The sequence below is a fragment of the Panthera pardus genome, unplaced genomic scaffold (genome assembly GCF_024362965.1).
Source record: "Panthera pardus isolate Hobbes unplaced genomic scaffold, ASM2436296v1 HiC_scaffold_25, whole genome shotgun sequence".
In the NCBI taxonomy this organism is placed as follows: Eukaryota; Metazoa; Chordata; class Mammalia; order Carnivora; family Felidae; genus Panthera; species Panthera pardus.
Genome location: NW_026526821.1, coordinates 73,047,490 through 73,063,914, shown reverse-complemented (window position 1 = coordinate 73,063,914; position 16,425 = coordinate 73,047,490). Strand labels below are relative to the sequence as shown.

General features: G+C 41.7%; 1 protein-coding gene across 5 annotated transcripts in view; it reads right to left on the bottom strand.

The window, feature by feature from the left end:
• EML6 (EMAP like 6) overlaps positions 1-16,425 on the bottom strand; it is a 281,421-nt gene that overhangs the window by 21,068 nt on the left and 243,928 nt on the right. For 4 of the 5 annotated variants that reach the window (XR_008417847.1, XM_053890697.1, XM_019422482.2 and 1 more), the window contains exon 29: positions 1,149-1,227. Coding sequence is in view for 4 of the 5 variants with exons in the window: in XM_053890697.1 (XP_053746672.1) it covers positions 1,149-1,227 (79 nt within the window). In the remaining variant the exon portion in view is untranslated. Of the gene's footprint in view, positions 1-1,148; positions 1,228-2,207; positions 3,461-16,425 lie in introns of those variants that run through there. The other variant, XM_053890698.1, reaches the window with a different exon arrangement.

Here is a 16,425-nt window from a genome sequence, read left to right as displayed (position 1 = left end):
TCTTCTGGCTTGTGCTCTGTTTCATGATAAATTCCCCAATTAGTCCCCCTTTTCCAATAAAAAGTTTTAAGATGGATTCTTCTGTCTTTAGTGAGTTCAAAGTGTGGTAGGAGAGACAGATGAGTAAGAAATAATGGCAGTAGTGTGTGTGACAAGGGCTGTGAGTGAGGGGTGTGTGTGAGGGAGTGTAGGAATGTTCAGGATGAGGAGAATCAAGGAAGACTACACTGAGAAGATGCCAGAGAAGAGCTTGGAAAGACCAGGGTGTGGGCATAGAAGAGGAGGAGACTGAAAGCCCATAGTAGCTTCAGAAAACATTAGGTATAGGGCTTGGAGGCTGGAGATTTGAGTTGCAGTGGCAAATCACAGGTGCTGAGGCTGCAAAGGTGGCTCCTGGGTCAGGTTTTGAAACCATGCACTTGAATCCCACAGGCAATGTGGGAATCTCCTGGGTCTTAAAGCTGAGGTGAAGTGTGAAGTATTCTATTTGAGAGAGCTAATTCTGTGGGAAGCAAGACATGTGTCAGAGAGGGAGGGGACTCTGGAGGCAGATACAACAGTTAAGAGGCCTCTCTTAGAAAAGAGCAGGTCCACAAAGCTGCAATCCTCAAGTATGAACAACTGAATTTAAATCTCTCTGCACTTCCTGGCTTGGAGATCTTGGGCACAGGACCTAATTAGTCGCTTAGCTTTTCTGAGCTACTGTCCTTATCTGTAAAATGGAAATAACAGTGCCTTCCTCATGGGTTTGACAGATTATATGAAATACTTCATGGAAAGTACATACGTAGTACCTGGCTCATGGTGGGTGCTCAGACAACGTTAGAGACAAAGAACAAGCTTTCATTCTCCCTGTGTCTTCCCTGCCCCTGAGTGGGACTGGTCTAGGGGAAAGGAGACAGGTTTGAAGGACATGGGACATTTGCAAGTCAGGACCTGGTGGCAGGGCTGAAGGAATATGAGCCGGTGGGTGTGATTCTGGGATGGGGGACACAACACTCTGTAGAAGAGAGAGGAGACAAGAGAGACCCATCAACTGCACTCAAGTTTACTTGAAGGTATCTCGCCATAAGCAGATGGTAGTGTCCACTGGGCAGGTCTTAGAACACTGATCTTAGACGAAGACCAAAACAGCTTAACTTTCTCACCTCAACCAGTTTCTTTTTTTTGGTGATGTTGTTCTTCTGGAGTTTCTCAGGCTGGGGGGCTGCTCTGCTAACAGGCGGTCTGGAACAGAGAGTGACAAAAACAGAACAAAACAAAACAAAAACAAAAACACAGTGTTGAACAAAAGGCAGCAAAGTTGCTTGTCCAGTGTGCTCAGCTAAGGCCAGAGCCAGGCTCCCCGCTCTCTTGTCCCCCACTCTGAGGACCTTCCACTGGGTTTGTTTGGTCCTGCTCCCTCCCTTGCTCCCCCAGAAAAAGTAGATTCTGACATTCAGGGTCCCATGTGATGGGGCCTGGATTTATTGGCGTTGGGGTGGGCTTCCTCATACACCTAAGGCATCATAGTCAGGGATCAGTCCCTCTACCTCCTGGGAGCCAGGAAGAACACCTGGGCCAGAGAGGCTGGTTTTAAAACTAAAGAGGAGCCTAACAATGAGAAGGAAGGGGCTGTGCTTCCCGAGTCTACTGGCCATTTTTCACACAGGGATATGCTTATGTTGTTCAGAATTAGGTGGTCAGAGATCATGCCGCGGTGTGAAGTGGGCCTTACAAGCAGGTTTGGGAAAAGGCTCGGCTGGCCAAGTGCCCAGGTCATTTATGCTACACAAAAGGGCAAGTAGGAAGTATGGGAATAAAAGACAGAAAGAGCGCCCACTCTGCCCTATACCTTAGGGTTATGGTCTACATTAAACTGCTATCATCATCCCAAAGTTTGCCTTTCCCTTCTCAGTCTTGGATCTGGGCCTCCAAACTTAGGAAAGAGTTTTTATAACGGGTAAGCTCTCTACTCTTACATGAGCAGGCCAAGGTTTTGTAACACGGGGCTCCCTTAAATCAGACTTCTCGGAGTTTAGGAGATGGGTAAGGGAGACCTGTAGCAGGTCCCGCTGCATGTTGCAAATCCATTAGTTATTGCTCTTGGGCTATGCAAAGAGAAAGGATTACCTTGATCCCCTTGTAAGCAGCAAACAAAGCCAAGTGAGAAACTTAGTACAGTTTAGAGCCGCATTAGCAATCACCTCATTCATGCACAAGCATTATCCAAGTGAACAGACATTCCTGTGTGGCACAAACCATGCTTCCCGAGCATGCCAGCAAAGAACTAAAACAGAAATGAAAGAGTGCACCAGTCTACAAATTCAGAAAGCTCATACCCTGGCGTCTCTGGGCAAACTCTGCACTAAAGCGCCTACAGAATAGGGAGAAAAAAGGAAGCCTTGTCAATGCTTCCCGCACGCTCTCCGCGCCTTTGCGGATGCGCCTGGGGACTCTGCTTATTTGAGAGTGTGCTGGGGGAAAACTTGTTGTCAGAAAAACAATAACATCCTCCTGGATGTCGTTGGGAGTTATGCACAATGGATGCTTTGTTTCCGAATCCAGTTCGACTCATAATTTAGCCTACTAATTCCCAGTGTTTCTTGGTAGGGCAGCTTGCCCGCTGGAAAGGCTTGCATTTTCAGGCTGGGGAAAAACAAGTTACCTTTATTTTCTGAGAAAGTCTTCAATCAAAACATGTTATGTAATCATAAGTGATAATTGGACCAAATGGTATTATTATCTGCACTGAAGAATAGGGAGTGAGCACATCTCTGCAAAACGACACCCCCGGCTGATGTCACCGCTGCCAAATTGAGCAAAACCGGGAGGCTGGGGGCATGCCAGTTCTCGCAATTAGACACTTCCTTCACATTAATTATCACTTCCCAGGACATCTGCTCTTTCTTCTGTTTTAGTGGGACTTTCAAATGAAATCCGTGGGTTTCTTCTTTCACCTAAGAATGTTTGAGTGTGTGACAAAAGCAAGCCGAGGTCTGAGATGGGAGCAGTACACTGGGGCTACAGCGTGGTTCAAAGGCAGAACTGGAGATTAAACGCAGGGCTTGTTCCCAGGGTACACACAGGTTGTATAATATGTCACATATTATACAGTGTATACGAGGTATGCATACAAGCACAAACACTGCGTATTTATATATACAGGAGATTGTATATATATACACATAAAGGCAATCCGATGCTTTTTTTCACCTTGATTTTCAGTTAAGAACTGAAAAGTAAAGCAATCTCAGAATGTTTCTTTCTTATTTCACAAGCATATGTTTATGGCTGTATTGCTTCAAAACTGAAGATGAGAGGGGCAAAAGGAAGAAACCTGCATGGTGGCAAATTCAGCGGATTGTTAAGTATAGACCCTTCGCGGTTGTGGATTCTGCATGAACGCTTAGTACTGGATGCTCATCGAACACCTGGGCTTTTCCAGAGTGCTGTGAATACTTACTTGACAATTCCCTGCCTCCAAAGGAAAGCAAGTTAAAACACAATACAAGCATTAAAGGCTTCTTTCCAGGCATCTGTAAACAGTGTTCGTAACATCAGACGTGGGAGGAACTGCCAAAAATCTCAAACGCAGCCAAATGCTGGAGGTTTGGCATTTTTCAGCAGATCTAAATCCTTCCAGATTCAGATTCCATTGGAAATGTGACTCTGAAAAGCTTTGCTGAGGTGGGAAAGAGCAGGGTGTGTGAGAACATTCACTCACTTTTCAGTCCAATAAACTCTTTATAGCTGGTTGCCCCAGCTGGCACTCAGGACGGGAGAGCCAGGAAGGGAGTGAGAGCAGTGAGGATTAGTGCTGGGGGGCGGGGGGTGGGGGGGTGGGGGGCGGGGGGAACTCAGGAAGGTTAAGAGCCTGGTAGGTAAGGTGGTGGGGAGCCCCGGTTGGGGGAGGGGCAGAGACACAAAGGGACCTCTGGGGGCAAGTGGAACTTTGAAGTCACTCAGGGAAACAAAGAAGAAATAGAGTTTCCACTGGGCAAGAAACTTAAGAAGGGAACCTGGCAAGAGAGCAAACAAATTGGATAATCAGGAGACAGGACTATGGACTGGCTTGAGCTCCAAGAGAGCACGAGAGCAGTTTGCCAAGGAAGAGAGTAGAGGCAAGAAGCCAAGGGGAGGCCTGCAGACTCAAGCACGTGACTTGGTGTTAAGTAACGAGGCAGCACTGTTCTTGTCCAGTGCCAGGGGTGCAGGCTGCCAAAGACGCACCCCTACCCGTGGACACAGTCCCTACCTCATGTCCCCATGTCCTCTGTGGAAACAGCACACTCTTGGGCAGGGAAGGACCATGAGGAGGTCAGTCCATGCTGCAATCCTGTTGTTCAGCAGCTGGGCTGCTTAAGAGAAAGCTTAGGCTCACTTAAAGATGAGTGGGGTCTTAAAACATGGGCTTGCACCTCACAGAGGCCACCAGAGGTAGCCAGTGCCCAGTGTTTGCCCCTCTTTGTCCCCTCCCCAGGGTGCTGGGATGACAGAATGAAGGGTAGAGCAGAGCACATGATTACCTGAGATGCACAGGAGAGGGTTCGGAGCCAAGGTTTTTAGAGAAGCTTCTGAAACGACTGAAGATGTAATGAAAATCAGTCACAACCCCAGATGAGCACAACACAAAAGCCAACTGGAGAGTGAGGTTCAGAAAGCTAGTAAGAAACAAAGTTGTTGCAAACAGCTTCTATAAAGAGGGGTGTTGGTGTGGAGAAAATCAGCTATATTTAGCCAAGAAATGCAAGTTTAGATTTGTTTTCAGTGTTGTTAGTCAGACAATGTTCAAAGTGTCCTCGGAGTACGAAACATAGCTTTCTTCAGATTCCAAAATGGGCCATAAAATGCTCCAAAGGTTTTCAAAGTATCTTGGGAAACTAAACTTTTGATCCCTTTTGGTGGGAGCCAGCAGACGACCTGAGCACTATTTCAACTTTGTCTTCCAGCAAGACCTATCAGCCCAGGTGGGCTTCAGGTACTCAGGCCTAGTTGTGTTTGCACCTGTGCATTTTTCTGGAGGAAACAAGGCTGTTTTAAACAAATTTTCAAAGATGTACATGATTTGAGAGAGAGAGAAAGAGATTAAGAATCATTGCTTTAGGATAAATCCATGTTGAGGAAAATGCTACAAAGCCATGGGAGATCTCTATTATCAAAACAAAAGGAACTGGATTCTGTTAAATGTATTCCTATGTCTTCCAGAACCTCCTGTAGAGCTGCTCAGTAGTAAAGTGGAGTGGAAGGAAAAGAGTCAGACAGGAGAATTATGGGATGCCCTCAGGGAAGCCTGCCATCTTGAAAATGCTTTGGACTGAAGCCTATAACACAGTCTCATCTCCCCACGCTTTTGAAAAAATGGGGACACAGTCCCAGACTTGGACATTTTAAATGAGTATCAATTTATTGGGGGAGAGGGTGAAAAACTGAGGTCATAAAGGATGGAAAGGAGGGACCTATGAGTAAGGTGGGCAGGCTACTGAAGAGGCTACTCTAATAATCCAAGGGAGGGATGATGAGGATCTTGACTAAAGCAATGGTTGTAGAAAAGGAAACAAGTGAATATTTAAAGAAATAGTGGTGAAGTAGACTTCAAAAACTCTTGAATTGATTAGATCTAGGGGTTGAAGGAGGAAGAGAATGCAAGTGGAATACCAGTTTTCTGCCTGGGCACCTGGCAGGAGAAGAGTGAGGTTGTAAGATGGTGCCACATCAAACTTCAGACGTCTATGGTCTGGCTTTACTCACTAGAAGTGCAAGTCAGAGGTGGGACTCAGAGAATCATCAGCCAATGGGTGAAATACAGGAGATTAATCAGGAAGAGAGTTGCAAGCCTGAGGCCCAAAAACATGTGAATGGCTAGAAGAGGAGGCAGACAAGGGACACTGAGAAGAAATGATGGAAGAGGTAGGACGAGGGCCAGGAAAGATGGTTTCTAAAAAGATATAACTTCACTATCCAATATGGTATCCACTGGCTACATGTGGCTCGTCCAAATTAAGGTGTGCTGTAACTGTAAAATATATACCAGATTTTGAAGACCCAGTAAAAATAATTTTTAAAAAATATAAAATGACTCAATAATTTTCACGATGACGTGTCAAAATAATATTTTTAACATATTGGGTAAATAAAACACATTGTTAAAATCAACTTCACCATCTCTTTTAACTTTTTAAGTGTTTTAAATGTGATTACTAGAAAAATTACCTATGTGGCTTGCATTGTATTTCTATCGCACAATGCTACTCCAGAAGAAACAAGTTCTTCCTTTTTAACAAGACAAAGAGAAGATTTGGGAATCAGAAAGTCACCATGCCAGCAGAATGGCAGGGACAGAAGACAGATGGAATGGACTAGAGAGTGAAGGAGAGATTTGGTAAAGCCTGGATGAGAAGGGGAAAGGGGAAGGAAGGTAAGGGTTGGAATATGTGTGTAAATGTTTGGATCAAAGGATTTACTTATTTCCTGAACAGAGTTTGGTAAGGACGGCAAAGACTGAAATGCATTTCTTGGCTGAGGACATGAATCCTGAGGGAGCAGCACAGGAGATATAGGAGAGGAGAGCAATGGTCAGGGAGCACCGATGGCTGGGAGGCTAAGGTCCAAGCAACCGCTGAGGAACCCACCTTGAATAGGAGGAGGGACTTCATCTCTCTGAGAGGAAAGGATGTGAATGGTTTACATGGGTTGGAAGATGGGAAACAAGATGGAGGAGAGATAAAGAAGTGCCAAGATGGAGTTTCATGCCCAATAGCTTCTGTTTTCTTGATCAAGTAGGGGAGGAAAGCCATCTACCAAGAGTGGAGGGGTAGGGTTTGGGCAGAAAGGTAAGGAAGGGGCAAAATTGTGTTTGACTGATGAGTGGCTGGCAGAGGGAGCCAATCAAAGACAAGAAAGAAAACAAAGGAACAGTGGAGAGCACCTCAGTGTAGGTGGCAACATGGAGTCTGGTGAGGGCAATCTGCACCAGTGTGACCTTCTAGTCAGAAGAATGGAAGTATGTGCTGTAGGAGAAATACAGGGATGAAGGGCCAAGAAGACTGGAAAAGTGGCATTCAGGCAGAGAAAAAATGAAGGTATCAAGGCATATAGGATGCTTTAATGAGGATCAAGATTAGGATTACCGGGGATGAGAAATCTAGAGGAGAGAAGTTTAAGTCACTGAGGGAGAGGAGAGCTACTGATGGTGATGTAACTCATGGCTGGCAGGAGCCAGCTCAGCCAAGTTGACCATTAGCTGAACTCCTCAGACAGGAAGTTGATAAGTGACAGGGACAGGGAGGGGGAGAAGATGGAGCATGATGGAAACTTCAAAGGATTGGGGTGGGGCTGCTTAAAGAGAGAGCCAATATGCTTTACACACACCCACAAAAACACCCAGATACTCCAAACCTTACAGTCAAGGACACTGTTTCAAGGGGGGCATATCATGCACCCCAACAATTGCTTCTGCAAACACCTCCCCAGTTACCACCTCGTGACCATACAACAGTAGAAAAAGGGAGAGTAACCACCCCGGTAGCGCCCACTCCCTCCAAATGGAGATCTGAGAGATGTTCAGACACTTGATAAAAATAACTGTTTCCAATCCTGCCACTGTCATGTAAGAGAAGTTCCCTTTCATCAGAAAATCCCTCACCTGTGTGTGATGCATTCTTTATCCCCAGGAGCAAGTGGGTTTGAGTCAACTGATTACACTGTAAGAAGATGATTTCCTGGGTCTATTAATCTTTCAAAAAAGTCACTTTACCTCTGCATTTTCAAGCCCTGGCACATTTTCTTTTTATGATAAAAAGTGAACAAACTACTCTTTCATGAATGGCAGGTTTAACTCCTAAAATTATCAGTTATACGGAAGTCATTATTTTGCTTCAAACAATATGTAAAATCAAGAGAATAAGGAAAGTCATTTATGAAGGTAGCTTTAAATTCCCTTTAAAGAACCAACTATTCGGCTTTCGGCAGAGTTACATAGCCAAACAATAGGCCTTTGAAATGGTTAATTTCAGCATGTGGGGGGTTTAATAGATATTGTAACTTCACTTCCTTCCACCCTATTAGAGAACAGGAAACTTGCTACCTTTTGTAGCAGCTGTGAGTGCAGAACTCTACAGAATTAAGGGGCAGAGTAAAGAAAAACTCTGCCTAGAGAGAAAAGCTCTGGGTGAATGAGGTCACACTTTGCCGAGGTCACGGTGTGCACTTGCTGTCCTAGAGGAAAGTTTGAGCCTAGCTTACACACAACAGACAGGCAATGGCGGGTCTCTGTATGAACTCTGAGGCTTGTTAAGATCACTCCATCATCACAGATTGGAATGAAATGTAGAATCAGAGGGTCCTCCCCATTTATCAGACCAAGTTTAGGATAGGATGTAGTGGTTTTGACAGATCTCAAAATAGTAAATTTTAGAGTAAATTTAGAAGCACCTGTTAGCAAGATTGTCAGTTCTTAGCAGCTCTTACAATCCGAGCTCACAAAGCAGCTACTGATCAATGATGACAAAGGGCCTATGTGAGGCCAGTGGAGCGAGGAAAAGGGAAGTGCCAGGCTGTTTAGTCGTGTATTTCTCCATGGAGGGGAGAACTGTCCTGATTTGTCAAGCTCATCATGCTTCAGGCAGACGTGAAATGGGCAGTGACTGATTACATACAGCATCTCTTAAAAACTGGGGGCAGGTTTCTCTCCCTAGATATAGCATAAAAGGTTAGAAGAAAAATTGGGATTATCTAGAGATGGTGGTTTCTTCCAATTCAGGGAACTCTATCAAATCTTTGCAATATTTTTACACTTCGCCACTTGTGAGCATGATCTTTGTTTCACTGTAAATCCGCTGACAAAGAAGGCCTTGCATGTAAAATAGGTGGGATGGCTTTCAGTTCTTTTTGCCTTGGGTTATTAGATTTAAACCAAACAGACATTTAATTCCTAACAGACAGATGGTACGAAGATAAAATTATTTAACCAAGAGCAGTCTCATGGCCAGATTCTACATGGGTCACACCATTCCCCACAAAGATGAGATCACCCATCGGTGCTAACCAAATGAAGGTAAATGTGGTTGTTGACCAAGAAGGGATTTGTAGAGCATTTTGAGAACAGATTAATTCATGTATATATTAAGAGAAGCAGGCTAAGTAAATTCATTCATTCATCTACTCATTCAAAAAATATTTGTTGACTATGTGCTATGAGCAAGACACTGTGTTAGGCACATGGTGAGAACTATGACAGTCACAGTGCTGACCCTTAAGGAACTAAGACACCCATACGCATAGTTTACAATCCAGCAGAACTTTAAATATCTTGATACCAAGGACCAAAATATTAAGAATCCAAGGATTTGGGGCTAAAACAATGAAACAAAAATAAAATTTCCTTTATGTTTCTTTATAAACCCGTAATGTATGGTTTTCTTTATAGGATCTTCTTTTTGCTTAAGTTCATAAATCTATACAAGTGGATTCAGAGGGGATATGATAAAGTAGGAGAAGATAGATTTTAGGGCCTTCCCCGTTCAGCCCTAAGCACAATTTAGGAAAAGGTCTGTAAACCCCGAGTGCTGGAGTACAGCCTTGAGGTCATTTGGTGGTGGGATCCATCAGTTCAGAGATGAGGAAACCAACATTTATAAAAGGCTCAGAACCTGCTTCTAACTGTGGATTGGTAAAAGCTTCTTGGTTTCCTAAGGAACATATGGCATAAGATTGAAAGTTAAAAATGTATCAGGGGAACTAAAATATTAATGTAGAAGCATTCACAGATTCCTTCGTTATAATTCTCGGCTAAGAATAATTCTGGCAATGCCATCCCAGCGTCTCCTCATACTGGGTGGCTGAGATGGATGGAGGGTGACATTATTTTGTGCATCAGGAAGGACTGGGAGAGGGATTCTGCTGAGAACCAAACATCCCCTCATACATGCTTGGGGGTACCCAAACCATCTCTTCATAGTGGGGGGCTACTGAGATGGGGAGGAGAGGATCGCCCTTCAGGATCCTGGTTTGCCTATAGGTCCACAAGTGGGGGTGACTGAAAGATACTGAGATGCTGACAGCTGAGGTTAGTCAAATGGGGGTGAGTAGTGCAGGGGCCCCCTGGTGCCTGGGGACAAGTCCCTGTGTGGGGGGACTACTGGAGGCACCACTCATCCACCCACATGGAAGGAAGCTCACGGCACATATAAATGAGGACGGGAGGTGCCTGGTCCCCTGGATCCCTTCTAATCACCTATGTCACACACTCCCTGCCAGAAAAAGGGGACAGTTACCCTCAAAGCTGCAGATACTAGGAGTAAGGACCTCTCCATTTTACGCCATTGTTTGGAATTGCCTAAAGGCAGGAGCCAGATGGTGACTAACCTGAGAGCTGGAAGGATAGCCAGGGGTGCCAAATGCTTAAGAGGCAGAAATTTCCAAGCTGGATTATGGGTATACAAGCAAGATGCCAACAAAATCTCAGATTCTGATACCTAACCAGTGGGTATCAGTGACTAGAAATGAACCTAAATCTTGTTAAATTGTTAAGGAGTTTATTCACTCAATCAACAATCATTTACTGAACGCTAGCAGTGTTATCAAATTTGGAGAAAAGGCAGTGTATCAGAAATTTTGCTTTCACGGAGTTGACATCCTAGCTGCAGGAGAGGAGCTTTATGCCCCAAATCTGGCAAACAACAAAGGCTTGTGATTTCCCAACTCTTAAGGCCTCCAACCAATAGGAGGAGAATAATAAAGTGAAACCCAAAAAGGTCATCCCCCACAAAGCCAATCCCGACTTGGCAAAAAAGAACAAGGACAAACAAAGATCTTGGCAAGTACAACACGTAGACCAGAAGGATGACCAAGGACCCTATCTCACTGTGCTGGAGATAACCTCACACAACCTGAAACCAGAGCATGCTGAGGCAAGATTCTGGTAAAGCCAAAGTCAGTTTCCTTGATCTCATGTAAACACGTTGCAGTGTGTGAGAATTGTTTTATAGTGGTTATACCTCCCGAGCTTGTAGGCATGGATTCAGACTATCCTCAACATTTGGGTATGTGTTTACGGCAGAGAGAGAATATAAAAAGGTATAAGATAAAACCTCAGGAGAACATTAAGGGAAGCCTCTTCTACTTGGAAAAAAATCCTCATAAGCATGGCTGTCTGTCTCACTGGGGCACTCTGGGAACTTGGGAAGCCTTAACGCTGGCTTAGGAAATGCTGTTAGTTCCTGCCTTATGTAACCATGCCTAAAGCTTTCCAGTACTTCAAAATTAAAGAAACTGTACATCTCTAACTTTTGTATTGTCATCTTTCCATCATTGGCATGACTGTCCTATTGTGATGACCAAGCAGATTCCTGTCACAAGTGGGATTAATGCCAAGGACTCTCTCATGCCCTTGTCACAATGTAGCCAGCCACTTTCTAGATAAACATGACATCTACTGAGATTTTAGATATAAAAGGAAACCCCAAGGGAGTGGAGTGTTGCTTTGACTTTCACTGAGCCAACTCTTTCTGTAAAAGTTAGAGACTCCAGAATCAAAAAACAAGAGGAATTCAAAGATGCCAAGGGTTTCAAATGTTTGAGGTAATGGAAGTAATGACAGAGTTGATATAAAACTCTGTTACCAATTAACATTTACTTTTAAAAATGGCCAAAGTGGAGAATAATTTCAAATTAAAAATTGTAACTGAAAATTTCTACTGAAAAATATGTGAATTATCCCAATGAAGGAAAGCCCAGAATGAGGTGGCTTTACTAGTGAAATCTACCAAGCATTTAAAGAAGAATTAACACTAATTCTTCTCTAACTCTTCCAAAAAAACAAAGAGGAAGGACCATTCCCAAACTCTTTTTACAAGGCCAGTATTATCTGGATACCAAAACCAGAAAAGGACACCACTAGAAAAGAAAAATAACAGGTCATTATCTCTGATGAATACAGATGCCAAAATTATCAATAAAATACCAGCAAACTGAATTTAGCAGCACACTGAAAAGATCATTCACCATGAGCAAGTGGGATTTATTATGGGGATGCAAGGATGGTTCAAAATATGCAAATCATCAGTGTGATACATCACAACAGGATGAAAGAAGAGAATCATATGATCATCTCAATAGATGCAGAAAAGGCATTTGACAAAATTCAATATCCAATCATGATAATAACTCTTAACAAACTAGTCACAGAAGGAACAAATCTGAACATGATAAAGGTCATACAGAACAAGCTCACAGATAACATTATATTCAATGGTGAAATGTTGAAAGCTTTTCCTCTGAGTTCAGGATGAAGACAAGGATGCCCATTTTCACCACTGCCGTTCAACACAGTACTGAGAGTCCTAGCCACAAACAATTAGCTAAATAAATAAATAAATAAATGTATGTATGTATGTATGTATGTATGAGAATTGGAAAGGAAGAAGTAAAATTGTTTTTATTTGCAGATGATGTGATTTTATATATAGAAAATACTAAAGACTCCACCAAAAACCTGTTAGAGCCAATCAATGAATTCAGCAAAGTTGCAGGATACAAAATTAACATACAAAATATCAGTGGCATTTCTATGTGCTAACAACAAATTTTCTGAAAAAGACATAAAGAAATTGATCTCATTTACACTAGCATCAAAACAATAAAATACTTCAGGAATTAATTTAACTAACAAGGCGAAAATCTCTATGCTGTAAAGTCTAGGACCTTGATGAAAGAAGTTGAAGAAGATACACATAAATGGGAAGGTATCCCATGTTCACAGATTAGAAGTATATTGTTAAAATGTCAATACCACCAAAATCCATCTATAGATTCAATGCAACAATCCCTATTTAAGATTCCAATGGCATTTTTCCAATGGTCAGAGGTAGAAAAAAACCCTCCTAAAATTTATATGGAACCACGAAAGAGCCCTAGTAGCCAAAGAAATCCTGAGGAAAAAAAGAACAAAGCAGGAGGCATCACACTTCCTTATTTCAGGCTATCCTGTAAAGCTACAGTCATTAAAGCAGAATGGTACCAGTTTAAAAACAGATAAACAGACCAATGGAACTGAATCAAGAGCCCAGAAATAAACCCAACCATACGTAGTCAACCTAACATTTGACAAAGGAGCTAAGAATATTCAATGAAGAAAAGACAGTCTCTTCAATAAATAGTTCTGGGATCATTGGATATTCATATGTAAAAGAATGAAACTGGACCCATATCTTATACCACTCTCTAAAATTAACTCAAATGGATTAAAGACTGAAAAGGGAGACATGACACCTTGAAACTCCTAGAAAAAAACAGAACAACAAAGTTCCTTGACATGGGTCTTGGTGATGAGTTTTTGGATAGAACACAAGCACAACAAACTAAAAAATAAACAAGTGGGACTACATCAAATTGAAAAGCTAATGCACAGCAAAACAAACCATCAAAAAATGAAAAGACAACCTACGGAATGGGAAAAAATAATTGCGAACCATGTATCTGATAAGGGGTTAATATACAAAATATATTTTAAAAAACTCATACAGTCCAGTGGCAAAAAACAAAAACCTTAAAAAAAAATGGGCTAAAGACATAAAGAGACATATCTCCAGAAAAGATATATGAAAGGTCAACAGGTATGTGAAAAGATGGTGAACATCACTAGCATGAGGGAAATGCAAATTAAAACTGCCATGAGATGTCATCTCGCACCTGTTAGGCCATCATCAGGAAGTCAAGAGATAAATACTGGCATGGAAGGGGAGCAAGGAGAATCCTCGTGCACTGTTGTGGGGAATGCAAACTGGTGCAGCCCTATGGAAAACAGTAGGGAGGTTCCTCAAAAAAAATTAAAAATAGAACTACAATATGATTGAGCAGTTCTATATCTGGGAATTACATCCAAAGGAGCCAAAACCCCTAACTCAAAAAGATATGTGCACCCCCACGTGCGCAGCAGCATTACCTACAATAGCCAAGACACAGAAACAACTTAAGTGTCCCTCAAGGGATAAAGATAAAGAAAATGTGGTATACACACACAATATTATTCAGCCATTAAAAACCGAGGGAATCCTGGCATTTGCTAGGTGCTGTCACTTTTACATGGAATCTAAAACAAACCAAACCCACAGAAAAAGAGACAAACTTTTGGTTACTAAAGGTGGAGGGGGAGATGAAGGGAACCTGGAAGAAGGTGATCAAAAGTATAAACTTGCAGTTATAAGTAAGTCTTAGGGATATCACGTGGAGCATGTGGAACTATACAGTGAATACCGCTGTATGAAAAATGGGAAAGAGAAGAAATCCTAAGAGTTCTCATCACAAGGAGTAGGTTTTTCTCCTCCCTTTTCTTCTTTCATTTTTGCTGTATTTCTATGAGAGGATGGAGGCTAGCTGAACCTACTGCGGTAATCATTTCAAAATATATGTAAATCGGCCATTGTGCTGCAGGTCTTAAATTTATACAGTAATGTCAATTATTTCTTAATAAAACTGGAGGAAAAAAACAAAACAAAAAAGAGGTATGTTGATATTTACCCAATACTGGATGACAGGGAAATGAAGAAATATATATATATGTGTGTGTACTAAATATTTCCCTTGGCAGCAGCTGGACCTTATAATTCTATATTATTTAGAAACATCCCACTAAAGGTGATATTCAAATTTAAAAACAGTTTTTAAATTATATTCCATACGCCTTCTTTGGAAAACAAATAGTATTTAATTAAGACACAAAGCTTGCTTGATACAAGTGTATGAAAGCACTGTTTCTTGAAACTTCTTTTTACAACATGATTGTGTGCTTGTTACCTAGTCCCAGGTAAAACAGCTCAACATCTAGACTAAATACATTTAATAAAATGATGACCACAACTAGAAATGTCCCAATTTCTAGTTATCCATAATTCCTAAGAAAGCTACACTAAACTGGTGCTAAGACAATATAATATCAGTATTAAAAGTGAACTTTTCTACCTCAGACATCTATTTATTTATTTACTTATTTATTTAGCAGTCACTGCAGAGCCCAATATGGTGCTTGATCTTGCAAACTGTGAAATCATGACCTGAGCTGTAATCAAGAGTTGGACGCTTAACTGACTGAGGCACCCAGGCATCCCTGGACATTTTTTTAAAGGGAGAGATGATTTTCCCAGTATGAGACAGGCAGGAAAGGGGAGAGCAAGCCTAGGGCTCTGCTGTGGAAGGGAAAACATGGTTTAGGTCGGTTTGGGATTCAGATTTGTGACCATAACTTAAGCAGGTTCTGAGCTGAGAAGTCAGGGGGAAGGTTTTGAACCTCTCCTTCTTTAAGGAAAAGGTGGAAAACATAATGTTATAAAGATAGAACCTGGAAGGGTTAATCCCACATTCTTCTCTTTACCCCTGGACAAACAGCCAAAAGCTGCAAGCCTCAGCACTTATTACTGAAGAACCTTGAAAACATATAGACTGCTGACTGAGGTGCAGTGAGAAAGCAACCCGTGAGCTAATGATCACATCCACTTAGAAAAACATAAGTTGGTGAATATTTATATGCCAGTTTCCATTAAAATAGTTCAATTGGTGTTTATTTTGTCTCTTTCATCACAGAGTTAGGTTTTTGTCTGAATGCATGTTACAACTAAATATATCAAATAAAAATCTCCATCATTTCTGTTCCCTACTCAGATGGTTAACCTAAGCAGTTGGGGGAGGAGGAGATGGGCTAAGTGTGTCAAACAGTACATATTTAAAAATAAATTATGAACCATGGCTCAACCAGGTGAAACTTGGAAGACCAGTGGCTGGTCACTTCATCTGGATTTTACTACCAGACCACATGCCACATGGAGACATTATTAGATCCTATCTGTACATCATGAAAAAGATGCTTTTGTGATCCACCTCTGTGGTGATCACACATCCAAAATTGGGTTGTACGATAATTTGACCCTTACAAAAAATGGGTATTTGCACTAGACATGTGCACAGTTGTAAGTTTCTAATTTGCTTTTTCCCTTAATGTGAAAATAAAGACCTCTGGACATAGGCCAAAGATGTTTACACATTATTTTTGAAGATATGTGAGAATACAAAAATGTAATGTTAATATAAAATATCAGTTTAAAAAAGTTACCATTCTCAGTGTACTTCATGTTTTCTCTAAGTTAATTCTCTGGCACCCCTAGACAGTGGTGTAAAACTATGGCCCATCAAAACTGATCCATTTAAATTGGGTAGAGTTTTAAATGTCTCTAATGATTCTTGATATCGATTTGGTTATATCTAGTCCTATCTTTAATTGATAGTATATATTCAAAGGCATTTATAAATGATAGGAATTACTGTTCAACGTTAAAATGGCAAGAGGTTCTTTTCTGTGATAATGATACCAGTTTCCATTAAAAAAAAAAAAAGTAAGGAGCATGAGCTGGATATTTTCCATGCACCCCTCCATGTCTACTCTCCACCCTTCTCTCC